This window comes from Pipistrellus kuhlii, unplaced genomic scaffold (assembly GCF_014108245.1).
Source record: "Pipistrellus kuhlii isolate mPipKuh1 unplaced genomic scaffold, mPipKuh1.p scaffold_m20_p_15, whole genome shotgun sequence".
NCBI lineage: Eukaryota > Metazoa > Chordata > Mammalia > Chiroptera > Vespertilionidae > Pipistrellus > Pipistrellus kuhlii.
Window position 1 is genome coordinate 44,029,872 of NW_023425460.1, and position 16,542 is coordinate 44,046,413.

Here is a 16,542-nt window from a genome sequence, read left to right on the forward strand (position 1 = left end):
TCAAGTTTACTGGCTTTTTTCCAAAACTGTCTTGTTTATTCCCATTCCTTTGCTGCCCCATCCATGTTAGAAGTATCCTGTAGTCGACTCCCTGAAGCCCTGCAGAGATTCCGGCTGGAAGTGCAGCAGATCATAGGTCAATCAGTGGAGCTAACATGCTAACATGAGTCTTCCAACCAGGCACGTGGCATCTCTGTCCATTTCTTCATATCTTCTCCGATTTCCTTCATCAGTGTTTCCTAGTTTTCAGTGTACATATATTAATGTATTTCATTAGGTTTATATCCAAATATGTCAGTGCTATTCTAGATGTTATTTCTTAAGTTTCAACTGTTCCTAGCTAATATAAAAGATTTTCAAATTGCCCTCGTATGTTGTAGACTGACTAAATTCCCTGATATTTGTCAGAGCAGAGTCTGTGTGGGCTCTTCAGGCCTCTGTAAAGGGCAGTCCAGCCTTCTGCCAAAGGAGAGAGCTCTCCTCCTTTCCAATCGGCCTGTCTTCTCCTTCCCCTCCTGCCTGCAGACTGGCGAGGACCTCCAGCGGCCCGTGGAGAGGGAGGGAGCCCTGCACCCTGGCTCTGTTCCCATGCCGTCTTCCACCTCTGGGAGCACATCAGCGTCAGTGGCAGCAGCGTGGTTTTTGCAGATGCTCCTTGTGGGCTGAGGAGTCCCCCTCCTGTCTTCAATGCTGGGAGTTTTTATCAGAAATGGTTTTGAATCCTGTCAAAAGCTTTCCCTGCATCTATTGGGATGGTGTGTTTTCTTCTTCAATTGCTGGCATGTGAATTCCATTGACTGATTCGTGAAAGGGAAGCCAGGCTGACATTCCTTGGTGATGCTGTCATAACTTTTAATACGCTGTTGTTTATCTGCTTGCGTATCACATACTGGTATTTATTGATATATAACAGACATACTTTTATACATCTGATCTGATAGTTTGATGGATTTTTGCCTTTGTTTGGTGGAGGATCGTTTTTCTGATGTGGCATCTCTGTCTGCCTCTGCCATCAGGTAGTGGCCATGCCACAGTGTGGCTTAGGGAGCATCACTATGCTTCGATCTTCTTTACGAGTTTCTGTGTAATTGCTCTTTCTCCCTTAAATGCTCAACAGAATTTGCCAGGAAAACCATCTGGTCCTAAAAGTTTTCTGTAGGAAAGTTGGGCAACATTTCAACGGAATCGATAGGGCATCTATTTCTTCTTGGCTAAGCTTTGGTACTTCGTTTTTCCAAAAATCTGTTCCTTTCACAAATTTATTGACATATGTTATTCATGGTATTTCCCTTACTACCTTTTTAAAAAAATATTTTAATTGATTTTTTAGAGAGGAAGGGGTAGGGACAGAGAGCCAGAAACATCGATGAGAGAGAAACATTGATCAGCTGCCTCCTGCACACTTCCCACTAGGGATGTCCCTGCAACCAAAGTACATGCCCTTCACTGGAGTAGAACTTGGGACCTTCCAGCCCGCAGACTGACGCTCTATCCACTGAGTCAAACTGGTTAGGACTCTCTTATTCTCTTTTTAATGCTGCAGGACCTTTAGGTGATGCCCATGTCAAATTTCTGAAATTAGTCGATTTTGTAATCTACCTTAAGAAATCAGATGTGAGAGCAAATTCAACCCAAAGCAATAGAAAAAAAAGAAAACAACAAGGAGCAGAAATCAGTGAAAACAACCAGAACAAGGACACAGTGAAACCAGCAGCAGTTCTCTGAGGTCACACAGCCCTCAGCCACACCCCTGGCGGACCCTCCGGCTCAGGGTTCCGTCTTCCTGCTTCCTCGCCTGCCTGGAAATTGTGGGCAGGATGTAATCAGTAAAACTGTGGCTTTACCTGGCTAGATACTTGCCTGGAAATCCTCCCCTGGCTGTAAGCTGCTGAGCCTGTCCCCTCTCTCAGGTGCTGCCCTGTCCCGCCTGATGTCTGATGTTTGAAAACCACTGTTTCAGATGTTTTCTGGTTTAAATTTCTTTAAGGCAGTAGTAGGTTACCTGTTCCTCCACATTGGTGGAAGCAGGTTTGCTCATCAGAGTATTTTTTAAATTTCCAGAAAAAAATGTGACTTTTAAAGGGGCAAAAAATGTCAGGGTCCTGTTCAGCTCCCCTATTGAGGTATCTCTACCTTGACTTACCTCTGGGCTATTTTACAATTCTGTGAATTCTAGAAACTGATGATAACATATATGCCCCTGAACCACAGGAATGAAGAATGCCAATAATTATTAGGTAGTTTTTGTTTGTTTGTTTTTAATTGATTTCAGAGAGAGGAAGGGAGAGGGAGAGATAGAAACATCAATGATAAGAGAGAATCATTAACTCGCTGCCTCCTGCATGCCCCCCACTAGGGATCAATCCTGCAACCTGGGAATATGCCCCTGACTGGGAATCGAACTGTGACTTCCTGGTTCATGGACTGACGGTCAACCTTTGAGCCACACCGGCCTGGCAATTATGAGCCAGTTTTGCATCATTCAGCAAATTCATTTTAGCACCAGGAATGGGAGAACCTAGTTGAACCAATTAGAAGATATTATGGTCTTTTCATTAATAAATATTTATTATCTCAATAAAAAAAATCTTCAATACTTGCTCATTTTATATTTGTATGCCAGCCAAAGTTATATCAATTTTTAAATTTATCTATAGCATTACTATAAACTTGAACAACCCAACGTACATCAATAGAAAAACAACTTTAATTTAACTTAAATGATGACCTATTTATATCATAAAATACTCTAAAGACATAAAAATAGTGTATATTAATTTACATAGAAAGATTTCCTAGTTTACTCCCCAAAAAGAGTAGGCTTTAAAAATACATTTATCTATGACCAGTGAAGGAAGGTTGCCAAACTCCAGTCACACAGACAGTTAGACAGGAGGGTGTGGACATCAAACCAGAGGCGGGATGGGGGTGGGGGAGATTATTTATACTCTCCTGCCTTGTGCAATTTCCTGAGTGTTATTCAACAAGGAACTGCTAACCACGGAGAATGTGTCAGACCCACTCCTAGGTGCTCAGGATACAGCTCTGAGCAAGACAGGTGCCTGCCCCAAGCGTCCACACGCAAGTTTATCATGTCAGAAGCGGGGAAAGGGTAAACCTAGTGACCTTGCCCACAGTTGGAAGAACTGAGGTTAGAGCTGCAGGTCTCCAAGCAGCCTCCTCAAGAGCCTTCCTGACACCCCATGAACCTGCACCCCAGCGCTCAGGTGGTTCATTTCCTTCCGAGGCTGCCCCTGGGCCACTGTGGGGAGTTCCCAAATGTCTCTCCACAGTGTCATGGATGCCCCCATTCATTGCCAACCAACCCCCAGCACCTCCCAAGTTGTGGTCTCTTCCTCTTCTTACAAGGGCATGGGGCCTCACCCTCATGACCTCATCTCATCCTAATAACCTTCCAAAGGCCCATCACATACCATCTCATTGGGGAGTCAGGCTTCAACAGAAGAATGTGGAGAACACACACATCCAATCTGTGGCAGAGTGGAGCTTGCACCTCTACTGGGAGAGATAAATAAATAAATGGCCAGCGGATCCAGGATGTAAGTTCTGATCATGATGGCTCCATGGGGCATAGTACCAGTGTGAGGCGGCCAAGACTCCCCAGGACTCCGAGGACTGTCCCCCAGGACTCCTCTCCGAGGATGGCCCCCCACACCCAACAGGCTTCTAACATGTTTCCTCGCAGTTGTCATTGCCAGGACCCCTCCCTGCCCGGAGCCAGGCCAGCTGCCCATTCACCCTTCCCGGATGTGCCCTAACAGACTCAGACTCTGCTGCACACAAACTCTGCAAGGTCCATATTTGAAAATCAGACAGACAGACAGATAAAGGAACAAAAGCTATAGCTCAACACGACAGATGTTTTCACCAAAACAGACCCAGGGAGCCGAGAGCTGGACTGGAAGGCTCCAGCCACGCCAGGGACTCCCCCAGTGGCTGGAGACAGAGGTGAAGCATGGAGCCTGTGCAATCCCGAGGCAAGCATTGACCACAGCAGGGCCTGCTCTCACCAGCACACCTCCCCATGAGCTGTCACAGGTAGCAGCCTGCCCACTTGGCTTTGGCCAGGAGTCCCTGACATCATGTGTACGCCTGGGCAGAGCAGAGTATGGGGAAGAGGGGCCCAGGATCCCTAGGTAATGGAAAACCAGCTCTTTCCCCCCCCCCCCCCCCCCCCCCCCGCTTACTCCCAGAAACCCTATCTCTGTGGCCTCTCACCTGCCTCATCCCCAAGGATATTCCTTCCTGATGCCCCTGCACCAGGGCCTAGGCTGTTCCCCAGGGATCTGCCTTCTGTTCCCCCAACAACAAACACGACGCTGGCAGACAATACACATCGGATGAGTGAGAAAGGAACTCCACCTCCACACAGCCCAGGAGGGCGAGGGATGACAAGGCCTGCACCAAGCCTCTTCCTCCGGGTCCCCACTGTCATCTCCAAAACAGGAGTTGGGCCTGGTGTTCACTGCAGGAGCCAGAGAGCCCTGGACCATCCTCACCCAGCTGTGCTCAGGCCGCCCTAATCCAGAGTCTGCCCGTCTGGCTACAGCCACACTTACCTCCTGCTCCCAGCCAAGCTGGACGCTCTTCCCACCCAGGAGGCCTCAGCTCATGGTGCCTCCTCAGAGTGGCCTCTCATATACCCTCCCTGGGGCCCAGGAATCACACCTATGCACAGACCTCACCAAGGACCCAGGTGACTGCCTTGATCGTCCTTACCATTGCGGAAATACCAGAGCCGTCCTTGGTTGTGCCAATCATCTGTGTCCCCAGAAGTGGAGCCCCCTGTCCGCCATGTCCCAGCTCCATCCCAGCCCCCAGAGCAGAGCTCCCCCAGAAAGGCCTCAGTCAACATCTGCTCAACAGACAGTGCTGGAATCTGGCCCGTCCTAGAGGACCTCCCCTGAGAGTCACCCACACTCTGCCCAGACCCCCCGGTGGTCCCTATGTGTGGTCTCATCATGCTGAAACCCAAGGGCCCCCAAGAGGCACCCCAATGTCCCCACACCCTTTCAGCAGCCTTCCCTCCAATGAAGAGATCCCACCCAGTTCCCCGAATCCTGGCCAGAGGGAGGGGATCGGAAAGGGGCCTCCGAAGAGAAATGAGGCGCCTGTCTGTGGGCGCCAGGACAGCCAAGCCTGCACGTTGCGTGGGCAATTGTGACTTCCACAAAAACCATCCTGTGAGCAGCTTATCTGGGGGAGTGGCTGGCACAGCGCCCTCACCTGGTAGAACTCCCGGAGCCAGTTCTTCTGCAGGTTATCCGGCTGTAAACAGAAGAAAAAGGAAAAGTCAGTCGGACGGCTCACAGCCCCAAACAGCCCTTCAGAGAAGCCTCTGTGATGAAGACCTACTTGCCGGCCTCACTGTGGGGGCTGGAGTCTCTGCACGGGGTGGGGGGACCCATGCCGCACAGGAGACCCACTCCGCAAGTTTCCCCAGAGCCAAACCCGCCTGGCAAAGGGTAGGCACCACAGAGCCCAGTGTCCTGCCCCATCCCAGGGGGTCAGGGAGGGGCTGCCCACAGCAGGCGGGCTTGTAGAAGCTGGGAGGACCTGAAGCACCAAGTGCCAGCTTCCAGATCCTGGATACTCCGGGTCCAGCAGGCATGGAATGGGGGAGTGTACGAGACTGAGACGCAGCCCCTTCCTGGAGGTCCTCACTGGGCTCACTCGAGCCTGCCCAGTGGGTCTAATGACTCCTCACCAATGGCTTAAGCCCCTGGCCCTGAGTTCTGCTGAGGGTCCTGGGCAATGGCCAAGGCGGTCAGGAGTCCTGCAGCCCTGAGTGCAATACGAGGCTACTCAGCAGAGCCAGGCTTCCAACGAGGCTGGGAGGCTGGGCAGGGGTGCATCAAGGTCTGCAGGGGAGAGTCTAGGGTCCCGCTACACAGCAATGTGACATGAGCATCACTACAAAACTGCAATTTAAAAACGGTCCATGCCCAGAGAAGTGAGAGCCTATATCCGCACAGAAACACAGACGCTGCATTCACAGCATTAGTCACAATGAGCCTGGTCTGAACACAGCGAACTATTACTGAGCCATGGAAGGAAAGGACGCACTGACACTGGCCATGAGACGGACAAGCCTCAGAGGCACGATGTGGGTGAAAGGAGCCTGCCACAAAGGGGCGAACCCTGGGAGGCTCCGTTGTATGGAATGTGCGGGAAGACAAATCCACAGGGACAGAGGTTAGGTCGCTGCCAGGGCTGGGTGGGGCGACAGGAAGGAGTGCTAGGGCACAGGATTGGTGGGGACGATGAGATGGTATAGACTTGATTGTGGTGGTGACACTGAAACCACTGGCCTGTGCATTCCCTCTCTCACCAACCCCGCCATCTAGGCCAGAACCAGGACACCAGAACCACAGGGATGGCGCTGAGCTGTGGCTTAGCCGAGTGGACTCATTCTCTGTACATTACTGTGCTGTGCTCTTATTTTATTAAGATATGAAAAGTGAAAGAAGGGCTGATCCCAGCTGAGACACAGAGAATGTGGGCCCGCAGCCCAGCATCCCTGCACACACCGGACTCCACACACACACCGAAGGGACGAGACCTGGCCGTGAAGACACACAGTCTGCAGGGCCGGTGCCGCTACAGATGTCAATAATTCTTTACACTCCGCATATGAAACTATTCCTGCCTGCCACATAAACTCTCGTTTCATTTCCCTAACACTTCCCTGACGATGCAAGAAGAACATAATTTCTTGAAAATCACAACTGGATTTACAGCCTGATATACTAATATTTGCCTCAAGTCTTCTCCCACTAAAAGTAAGGAGTTCAGCAACAAATTACCATGTCCTCAGTGAGAGAAATCAAGACACGTGGCCTCCGGTCCCTGATCCGGACCAGCCCCACCGACAGCCGGGAGGGGGCACGCGTACCATCTCCCACGCACTGAGACAAAGGGGGAGACCACAGCAGAGACACCCGAGAAGCCCTGAAAAGCTTTGTCAGTTATGATTCCAAACTTCTAGAAAACAGACCCTTAAACAATAGAGCACAGCCTGTGTACAAGCACACACATGTGTGTACACACACACATAGAGACACACACACACATTTAGGCATGCTCTCTAGCCAAGACAAAACCCCCAAAATGATCTTTTTATATGCACATATCCCAGTTTCTGTAAAATTAGACCTTCCCATCACAGCACCCTCTCATTGCGGGCCCTGCCCAGCTGGGCGGTGGGGCTGTGATTCCGCACTGTCACAGTGGCCACATTTCAAGTCCATGGGCTCTGTGTTGGCATGACAACGTGGCGGCTCTACCCAGGAGCAGCTCTGGGCAAGGCTTCAAGGCCACGTGGGTGCCAGCCTCCTCAGAGCTACAGCCCATGTTTGGCTAATGCAGAGTTATTTTTAAAGCCATTAAAGTAAGAATAAGAGATAAACACACAAACTAGATCTTAGAGAAATGCTTTCATTCTAGCGCAAAGCGGAGGCTGCGCTGGGCTTTGCCCTAAAGATGTTTTAAAATTTTCTTCACGGAGAAGGAGAATTACGTAGAACAAAATTCTGAATTTACATAAAGAAGGAAGAACATCAGAGAAATAAATAAAAGTAAAAAATTCTTCAATAAAAGTCACAGCCAGTTATGATAAAACTTTGCTGAACCAGGAATTGATAGGAACTTCCTGTGGGAGGCAGGGCTCTACCCTCCTCCAAGTGCCCCCCCACCATGGTGTCTCCCTATGTGGCCCTCTTTCCCCAGGATGGGTGGGACCCTGAAGTCGATAAGATATCACTCCCAAGGTTAGGTAACATTGCATGGCAAAATGAAGGGACTTTGCAGGTGTAATTAATTTCCAAAGTTAGTTCATCTCAAGTGAATCTAAAGGGCATACCCTGGGCAGGGCTGACCTTATCAGCACCGGGTGAGTTTAAGAGAGGCTCTGAAGGGCAGGTGCTGGAAGCAGAGCACTCGCTCCTCTGGCCCTGAAGGAGCAAGCTGCCTGAACTGTACAGCCCCCAGGACAGGACCTCTGCCCACAGCTCCGAGGGAGCTCAGAGGGAAGTCCTTTCCCAGCAGGTCTCCAGATGAGAACACCGCCCGAGGGACCCCCCCCAAGCAGAGGACTCGACTAGGCTGTGCCCAACGTCTACCTACAGGAACATGAGACAGAAAAGGGTGCCTGGTGTGGACCACTAAGTTTGTGGTAATTTGTTACCCAGCAGAGAAAACTAATACATGTGTCCTTAATACTTATAAATACGTGTGGGTGTGTATAATAAAGTAAAAATAAGATTGTTTTACACATTCTTGCCCCATTCAGATTTATTTTGTTATAAAAGTATATGGTAAGGGTCTAATTTAACATTTTTTCCTAATAGTTAGCCCACCGTCTAAAATTGATTGTTAAACTGGGAGGTCCCAGTTCCTAAGTGCTAGTCCCTCCTTCCTTCCATCTGCCCCTCCCTTCCCTCCTCCTTTCCCCCCAATAATTAGCCTTGTCAGATAACGATTTCATTTATGTATTCAAACAAACAACTCTTTACCTTTCCTTAATGTACTATTTTTATTGGCTTTGTTCTATGTGTTTTAATTCAATAAAATTTAGATTTATACTTACCCTTCCCATGTTCCTTCAGTTTATGGCTTAGTTCTGTAATTTAGCTTTTTGAGTGAAATGTTTCTTTTATTTTTACTATTTCTTGTTTAACAGCAACAACTTTGAATATCACAGAATCTCTGTATGGAAACATTACCCACCACACACACGCTCATGCTTCCCCCAGAGCAAGTCCCTTTCTCATCGAAAAACATGAGACACTCCCACTGAGGTCAGGAATGAGGCAAAGGCACCTTATTTCCACCACTGTTCGAACTTATCTCCAAGACAGTAGGGAAGTAGACAAAAAAGAGAAGGCAATCAGAGGCATCATGCCTGGAGAGGAATAACTGATCCCCCCACATCTGCGCAAGGCATCAAAGGACATCTGGAAAACCAGGGGCTCAATGATACAACTAAAGAAAACAATAAAAGGATTTAGGAAAATAGCACGATGTAAATTTAAGATACAAAAATCAACAGCCATCAATACAAACAATAGCCGGCCAGAAGATATACTGGAGAAGAAAACCCCCATTTACAATAGCAACATAAAGATAAAAGTTGGGAATAAGTTTTAATTTTCTTTATTTTATTGATTTTTTACAGAGAGGAAGGGAGAGAGATAGACAGCTAGAAACATCGATGAGAGAGAAACACCAATCGGCTGCCTCTTGCACACCCCCTACTGGGGATGTGCCCGCAACCAATGTACATGCCCTTGACTGGAATCGAACCCGGGACCTTTCAGTCTGCAGGCCGACGCTCTATCCATTGAGCCAAACCGGTTTCGGCGGGAATAAGTTTTAAAATGTGAAAGCTTTGGCCCTGGCCAGTTTTCTTAGTGATTAAGGCATCAGCCCACCAACTGAAGGGTCTCGGGTTTGATTCCAGGCCTAGGGCACAGGCCTCGGTTGCAGGCTCAATCCCTAGCCCTGGTTGGGGGAGGCCTGCAAGAGGCAACCTAAACCTCTCTCTCTGTCTCTCCCTCTCCCTCCCACTCTCTCTAAAAATCAACGAGAAAAATATCCTCAGCTGAGGATGAACAAAAACAACAACAAAAAGTGAAAATGTTGTAAGAGAAACACATTAAACCCTTCCTGGCAGAGACAAAAGTAGCCCCAAGTCAAAGGACGACTTCCCTGGTTCTCAGGAAGGTGACTCAGCGCCATAAAGCCATCTGTTCTCTCCAGGTTGGTCTATAAATGACACTGTCCCACTACCAGTAAGGGACCCGCCCCGCCCAGCCCAAGCTAGATAGGCTGATGCTAAAGTTCATATGGAAAAATATACTATGACTCAAAATCCAAACACCATTTTTAAAACTGCAGTAAAAAAACACACACACTTCTGCATGTCAAAAACCATAAGCAAAATAGAAAGACAAATAAATGTCAGGCTGATTGAAAATGTTTGTAGCATAAATCACACAGAGTTAGTCTTCCTAATGTTTGATGAACTCTTAAAAGTCCAGCCAGCCCAGGCAGGGTGGCTCAGCTGCTGAAAATTGAACTATGAACCAGGAGGTCATGGTTCGATTCCTGTCAGGGCACATGCCCGGTTGCAGGCTCAGGGGTATGCAGGAAGCAGTCGAATAATGATTCTCTCTCATCATTGATGTTTCTATCTCTCTCTCCCTCTCCCTTCCTCTCTGAAATCAATTTAAAAAATATTTTTTAAAGTCAAGGAAAAACAACAAAAAGTCTGATAAAAAAAAAAAAAATGGGCAAAAGACCCAAACAGAGGAGTCACAGGAAAGGTCTCACACAACATCCATGTGAAGAGACATTCAGCTTTCTCCCAGGTGAGAGCTGGCAGGGGGCCTGCTGAGGCAGAGGCGGGGCGCACCCCCACTCACCCAGGTGCTTTGCTAAAATGAAGGTGAAGAAACGAGCACAGAGATCCCAACAGTGGAACACCCTACAGGATGAGTGGTCCACACTCTTCACAATGTCAAGGTTAGAAAGACCAAAGATGGGTGAGGAGGCTGGAATGATAGGCTTGCTACAGAGCTGTGACCCCTAGCTCTGCAGGTGAGCCTTGAGCACAAGCCAGGAAAAAGGAGTAATAAGCACCATCAAAGCTGCTGAGGCAACTGGGGTGACATGTCTGTAAACTGTACGTAGATACCTTTGTCCCAGGACCAATGGCCGGAGTGAAGACCACGTGCTTAGATGGGAAAGCACTCACTTGTGGGTGCCTCTGATGTCTCTCTGAGCGTCTAACAGGCTCCCCCGCTCACCTGCTCTCCTCTGCGGCCCCGCTGTACTCTGGGAGGTAGGCCTGCGGGGGACCCTGGCCAGCCCCCAACTGCCTGGGACTGAGCAGGTGACGAGTTCGGCCAGGGTGTGCAGCCTGCAATCCTTGGTGGAGAACTCAGCTCTCTCTGAACAGCCCCTCCAGCCACCTCTCTCCAAGCCCCAGGAATCACCCCCATCGGACCTCTCCGTGGTCGCCTAAGGTGACAGTCTGGCCAGCCTGGAGGACTGCACTGGTCCTGGTGGCTCATCCTACCACACTGGCCAGGACTCCAAGCGACCATCCCTCGTAATAAGCCTTGGAGCGCACCCCACAGGCTGCCTGGGCATCGGGCTTCTCTGTGTGGTCATGCCAGCTCCAGCAGCCCCTCCCTCAGCAGCCCTTCCCTGCCACCCTCCATCACCTCCCTGCTCTGCAGCCTGTTTCACAGAGAAGGATCTAGGCTCCAAGGGCAGCAGGGCTGGGACACTAACCCCCAGTCTCCCTGCAGGCTCTGGGAGAGGCACTGGCTCCTCCAGCCCCGCGTCCCATCAGGGACAGAGATGATGGCACCCTCTTCCAGCAGGACAGATCCAGCCATGAGGATGCAGCGGCACTGGGAGGTTCTCTCACCCACAGCACGCCTTCACCAGTAACGACTGTCACATTTCACTGAATCCAAAATGCCACTATGTCCGCACCCCAGGAGTTTTAGCATACGAAGGCTCTCACACCAGGAGAGGACAGTTTTGATGAAAGGGACCCCATCTCTGTCACTTTTGTAGGCACATCCTGACTGACTACAGGCTGCAGTTCGAACCTGGAGCAGCGCCTGGAGGGGAGTTTGCTGAGGAAGCAGCAGCTAGGCCAGAGAGCGCACATGGAAAAGAGATGCTGAATGCCGAAAGCGGCTGCGCAGAAGGGAACTCCACCCAGAGTCACTGTGGGCAAAAGCGCAGGAAAGCCCACCCCACAGACTGCCCATGGGCATTGCTTCCCCCCAGGAGCCCCCATCTGACTCCCACGCTGAAGCCCCTTGGTCCCTGGGTGCTGCAGGAGGGAGAGGGGCTGCTGCTTCCTTGGCCACACGGAGCTGAGGAGTCACGCAGCACAGGCATCACTCTTGGGAGCAGAAAGGACTTCTTGGCTCCAGAAGCCATGCGGGAGCCTGGGCTGAGGGCAGATGGGGTCTCAAAGGTGCCGCCCCAGTCCTGGAGGCAGCACCCCAACCCTGGAGGTTAACCCCCTCAGAGATAGCAGACCCGCACTCCAAGAAGCGACCATAGGACCGTGCACATAGCACCCAACCGCATGTTACTCAGATCGAGCCTTAGCACCTTCAAGCCTGAGCCATTTAACACAGCACCCTAGCTCCTTCCCCCTGCAGACCCAGGGTCTCCGGTGCAGGGGCCGCGCTGCGCGATCCGCAGGAAATCCTGGCCCCGCCACTCGCTTATCCCTGCGGAAAACCGTTTCCTCTCATGTGAAGGGAAATCTTGTCTGTGCAGTCAGAAATACACTGAGGCTAAAAACAGGCTTGTAGAAGGAAGTGACGGTCAACCCCCCACCAGATGACAAGTGCGAGAGGGGGCAGGCAGGCAGCAGCCTGGGGGCCAGGGTCGCACACTGAGCTCCCATGTCCACCCCTCCATCTGGCCTCCGTCCCATCAGCTATCCAGACTCTGCGAGAGAATGAGAAAGAAAAGGGAACTCAAAGAGCAAGGTCTTCCTGTGAAGGGAAGCTAGAAATACCCTCCTCTTTCATTAAGTACGAAGAAAAAGCTGCTCAAGTCTCTCCAAATTATGCCAAAACTTCTCACAAAGATGCATCCTCTGAAAACTGTAATCCCCTGGGAAGAAGGGCTTGATGAATTGATAACAAAATAGACATTTCCCCTTAACGGTGTCCCAGATCATAATATATTTAGAGTATTTTATCAGCCCTGTCAGTGTGGCTCAGAGGTTGAGTGTTGGACCATGAACCAGGAGGTCACGGTTCGGCTCCTGGTCAGGGCACATGCCCACGTTGTGCACTCTATCCTTAGTTGGGGGCGTGCAGAAAGTAGCCAACCGAACATAAGAAACATCTTATCCATGTTTCTATCTCTCTATCCCTCTTCCTTCCTTGCTCTAAAAAGAAAAAATCCATAAGCATTAAAAAAGAAAAGAAAAAGAAATCCACACCTGGAACAATAAGACAATTAAATAAAATAATTTATCATCACACAGGATTAAATTCTAAGAACAAAGCAATCCCGGGACATCCTGGCAGCCCCAGGAAATAAGGGCCTATGAAAACCGATAGGATCGCCTTGCCGGGCACGTTCTGTGCAGGCCGACCATCCGGCTAAGGCCAAACTGGGGCCCATTTCCCAACAGACGTGTATCCGGCTGGACTCCAAGCACCAGATGTGGAACAGAGCAGAGCAGAAGCCTGGAACCCGAGGCAGTTTTACACATCACATGGCAACAGCCTCGCCCTGTGATCTCAGCATCTCCCCCTTCCCCCGCCCCCCAGCCCCGCACCAGAGCCTCCATCCCCTGAGCGCTCCCTTCCCAGGAAGTCCCCCAACACCACTGCTTTCCCCCTCCATAGTGACTTCAGCCAAAATATCCAACCAGCTGTGCCAAGAGCCCCGCTGAGGGGACAGCTGGCCGGGTGGGGCAAGGGTCGGGAGGCGCTTCATGGAGCCCCTACGCCTCCAAGGGAACCCTGTCCTTTCCATCCTCCAAGCTTTTCCAGCGGTTTATGTGCTCTTGTCCGCACACTGGTTCTCTTCGTTTTCTTTTACAAGTGGGTTTATAGAATACTGGAAAGAAATAAAATCAGAGCACACCACGTGGTCCTCTGCAAACAGCACGCACCTGGTCCAGAGGATGCGGCCCAGGCGGCCTGACCCCTGAACGTGCCAGGACAGAGCAGACCGCGGGAAGGCCAGAACATGGCAGTCCACAGAAGATCACAGATGATGGAAATCAAACTCCACACCCACAATAAACACTACAATAAACACCAGCAGGAGAGTCCAGGGGGACTCGTGAGCTGTCCAGGGGAAGATGAGACTGGTGGGGGCGGGGTAGGCAACTCTTCCTGGACCAGAGTTAGGCCACTGTTGCTTTTAACATCCACTGCATCTCTCTGTCCAATTTTTAACAAGATTTCTTTTCAAAAGTTATTTATACTCATATCAAGCATTTTGGGACGCTCAGTGGGGTGGGGGGAGCAAAAAATAAAACTGCAGCTGCCTACACTGTTATCACCTTGGTGCCCTGGGACCCCATCGCCATAACATCTACAACAACGCTATCATCCTCACCTGCCCCTCTAGCAGGCTGTCCACTGCGACTGGGGTACACCGCTGACTATGTCAAAAGGATGATGTCCGAATGGGAATTCTGGGGAAAGGTGTCCCAGAGGAGGTGGCCGCCAGTAGCTGCCAGTAGTTGGGAAGCCTGTGCCCTCTCCCTTCATGGAGGGTGCTCGCTTCTGCGGGAGATGAATCCCGACTGTGCAACTGAGAGTGGGAGCCGATGGAGGCCTGGGAGAAAGACAGGAACAGACTGTGTGTCTCCCGATGGAGGTCCACCTAGGCAGGGAGAACACAGGCCCAGCCCAGACACGACAAGGCCAGCCTCGAAACGCATTTCCTCTGCCCTTTCTGACACAACACACTGGACTCCTTAAGTGGCAGGTGTTCCCACGCTGCCACAGCATTGCTCATCCAAGACAAAGGCAGGAGCTGGGTTTCAGGGACATAAGGCTCTGGTTCCGGTGGAATGAAGCAGTCACCTGGAGCTTTGGGAGGTGAGCCAGCTCCACATGACTGAAGGGCACCCCAAACCCCACAGTGCCACCTCCTCCTGCCACAGCATGTGGCCTCCTGCTCACAGGTGGGAAAAGGTGTCCACAGAGAAAGGGCCAAACTCAAGCTAGGTCCTGAAGACCAGCTATGGAAGGAGGAGAGGACTCCCAGGAGGAAAAAAAGTACATAAGTTTAATTTAGCAGCGTGGGTTCTAAAGAATGTGAATGCAGCCCAACCAAAGTCTTGAAAAAGTGACAAAGGAGAGAACTCCCCCTGGACAGGTCAGAGCCAAGTGTCCCAGCGAGCTCCCATTCCGGTCACACAATGGAACAGTCAGAGAAAAAACTCCAACAAGTGCAGGCAGCAAACAATAAAGAAACTAGCCAACCCAAAAACTGGCTCTTCAACAAATCAGTAAAACTGATAAAACCACTAGGTATGATGTCATTAAAAAAAAAAAAAAAAAAAAGGACTCACATGACCAATATCAGGAACCAATATCAGGCATTAAAAGAGCAATAGGAGAGCCCGGCCGGCATGGCTCAGTGGTTGTGTGTTGACTTATGAGCCAGGAGGTCATGGTTCGATTCCCAGTCAGGGCACATGCCTGGGTTGCAGGCTCAATCCCCAGTAGAGGGCATTCAGGAGGCAGCCGATTGCAGATGTTTCTTTCTCAGTAATGTTTCTATTCTCTATCCCTTCCCCTTCCTTTCTCTCTCTCTCTAAAATATTTTCTAAAAAGAGCAATAGGAGAGTCTCTGAGCAACAACAACAAATGTGACAGCTCAGAAGAAATGGACAAATTCCTTAAAAAATAATATCACACAATGAAACAAAACTTTCATCTGTTAGAGAAATTGGATTTTTATCAAAAAACTTCCCACATTACACTGATGGTTTCACTAGGAAATTCCATTAATCACTCAAGGAAGAAACACCAGCAATCTTAATGGCTTTTACAAAATAGAGGAGAGAATAATTTCTAGTTTGTTCTATGAAATCACCATAACCCTAATACCAAACCCTGACAAAGACATCCAAAGACTTGGCAAAGAAAGAAAATTACACACCAATATCTCTTATGAACACATACACAAGCCAAATGCAGAAATATGTAAGAGAATGTCATAAACCAAGTAGGGTTTAGCCTAGGAATGGTAGTTTGGTTGAAAATCAATGTAATTCACTACACTTACAGACTAAAGGAGAAAAACTATAGGATGATTTCAATAGAGGCAGAAAATGCATTTGTCAGCATTCAATTTTTTCATAGTTAAAAATAAAACATTCAGCAACATAAGAAATAGAAGAAAATGCCCGCAGTTTAATAAAAGAACACCTAAAACAAGAAAAAACAACCTCTAGTTACCACCATGCTTACAGGCTCAAGATCCTGGTTCACATGGAGTCGAGGTCCTGACCAGAGCAGGAGGCAGAGAGAGAAGAAGGCACCACGTCAGAGAAAGCTGTACAGCTGGCTGTTTGCAGATGCTGACTGTTGACATATACAGCCTTAAAGACTCTGAAAAGCCACATTTTAGCAAGGTCATAGGGTGCAAAGTTAACACAGAAACTCATTTGCACTTCTATCTAACAACAGCAAATAACTGAAAAATTAAATGTTTTAAAATACCATTTACAATAGCATCCAAAAAACATAAATTGCGTAGAAATACATTTAATGAAAGATGCAAGACCTCTATGCTGAAAACTACAAAAGACTACTGAGAGAACTTAAAGACCCAAATAAACAAAGAGATGCGTGGTCTCCATTAGCAGGAGACTTGGAAACGTTCAAATGTCTGCCCGCGGTGATCTGTGGATTTGGTGTGACGAGGGTCGTAATCTTGGCGTACCCCGGACATGCGACAGGCCTAGCAGACCCAAAGCAATCTTTAAAAGAACAAAGAGTG

At 49.4% G+C, this 16,542-nt stretch overlaps 1 protein-coding gene across 5 annotated transcripts in view; it reads right to left on the bottom strand.

The window, feature by feature from the left end:
- The window catches only part of INPP5A (inositol polyphosphate-5-phosphatase A), a 125,803-nt gene that overhangs the window by 83,996 nt on the left and 25,265 nt on the right, over window positions 1-16,542 (bottom strand). For all 5 annotated transcript variants that reach the window (XR_006741738.1, XM_036439275.2, XM_036439276.2 and 2 more), the window contains one exon: window positions 5,248-5,289. Coding sequence is in view for 4 of the 5 variants with exons in the window: in XM_036439275.2 (XP_036295168.1) it covers window positions 5,248-5,289 (42 nt within the window). In the remaining variant the exon portion in view is untranslated. The remainder of the gene's footprint in view (window positions 1-5,247; window positions 5,290-16,542) is intronic.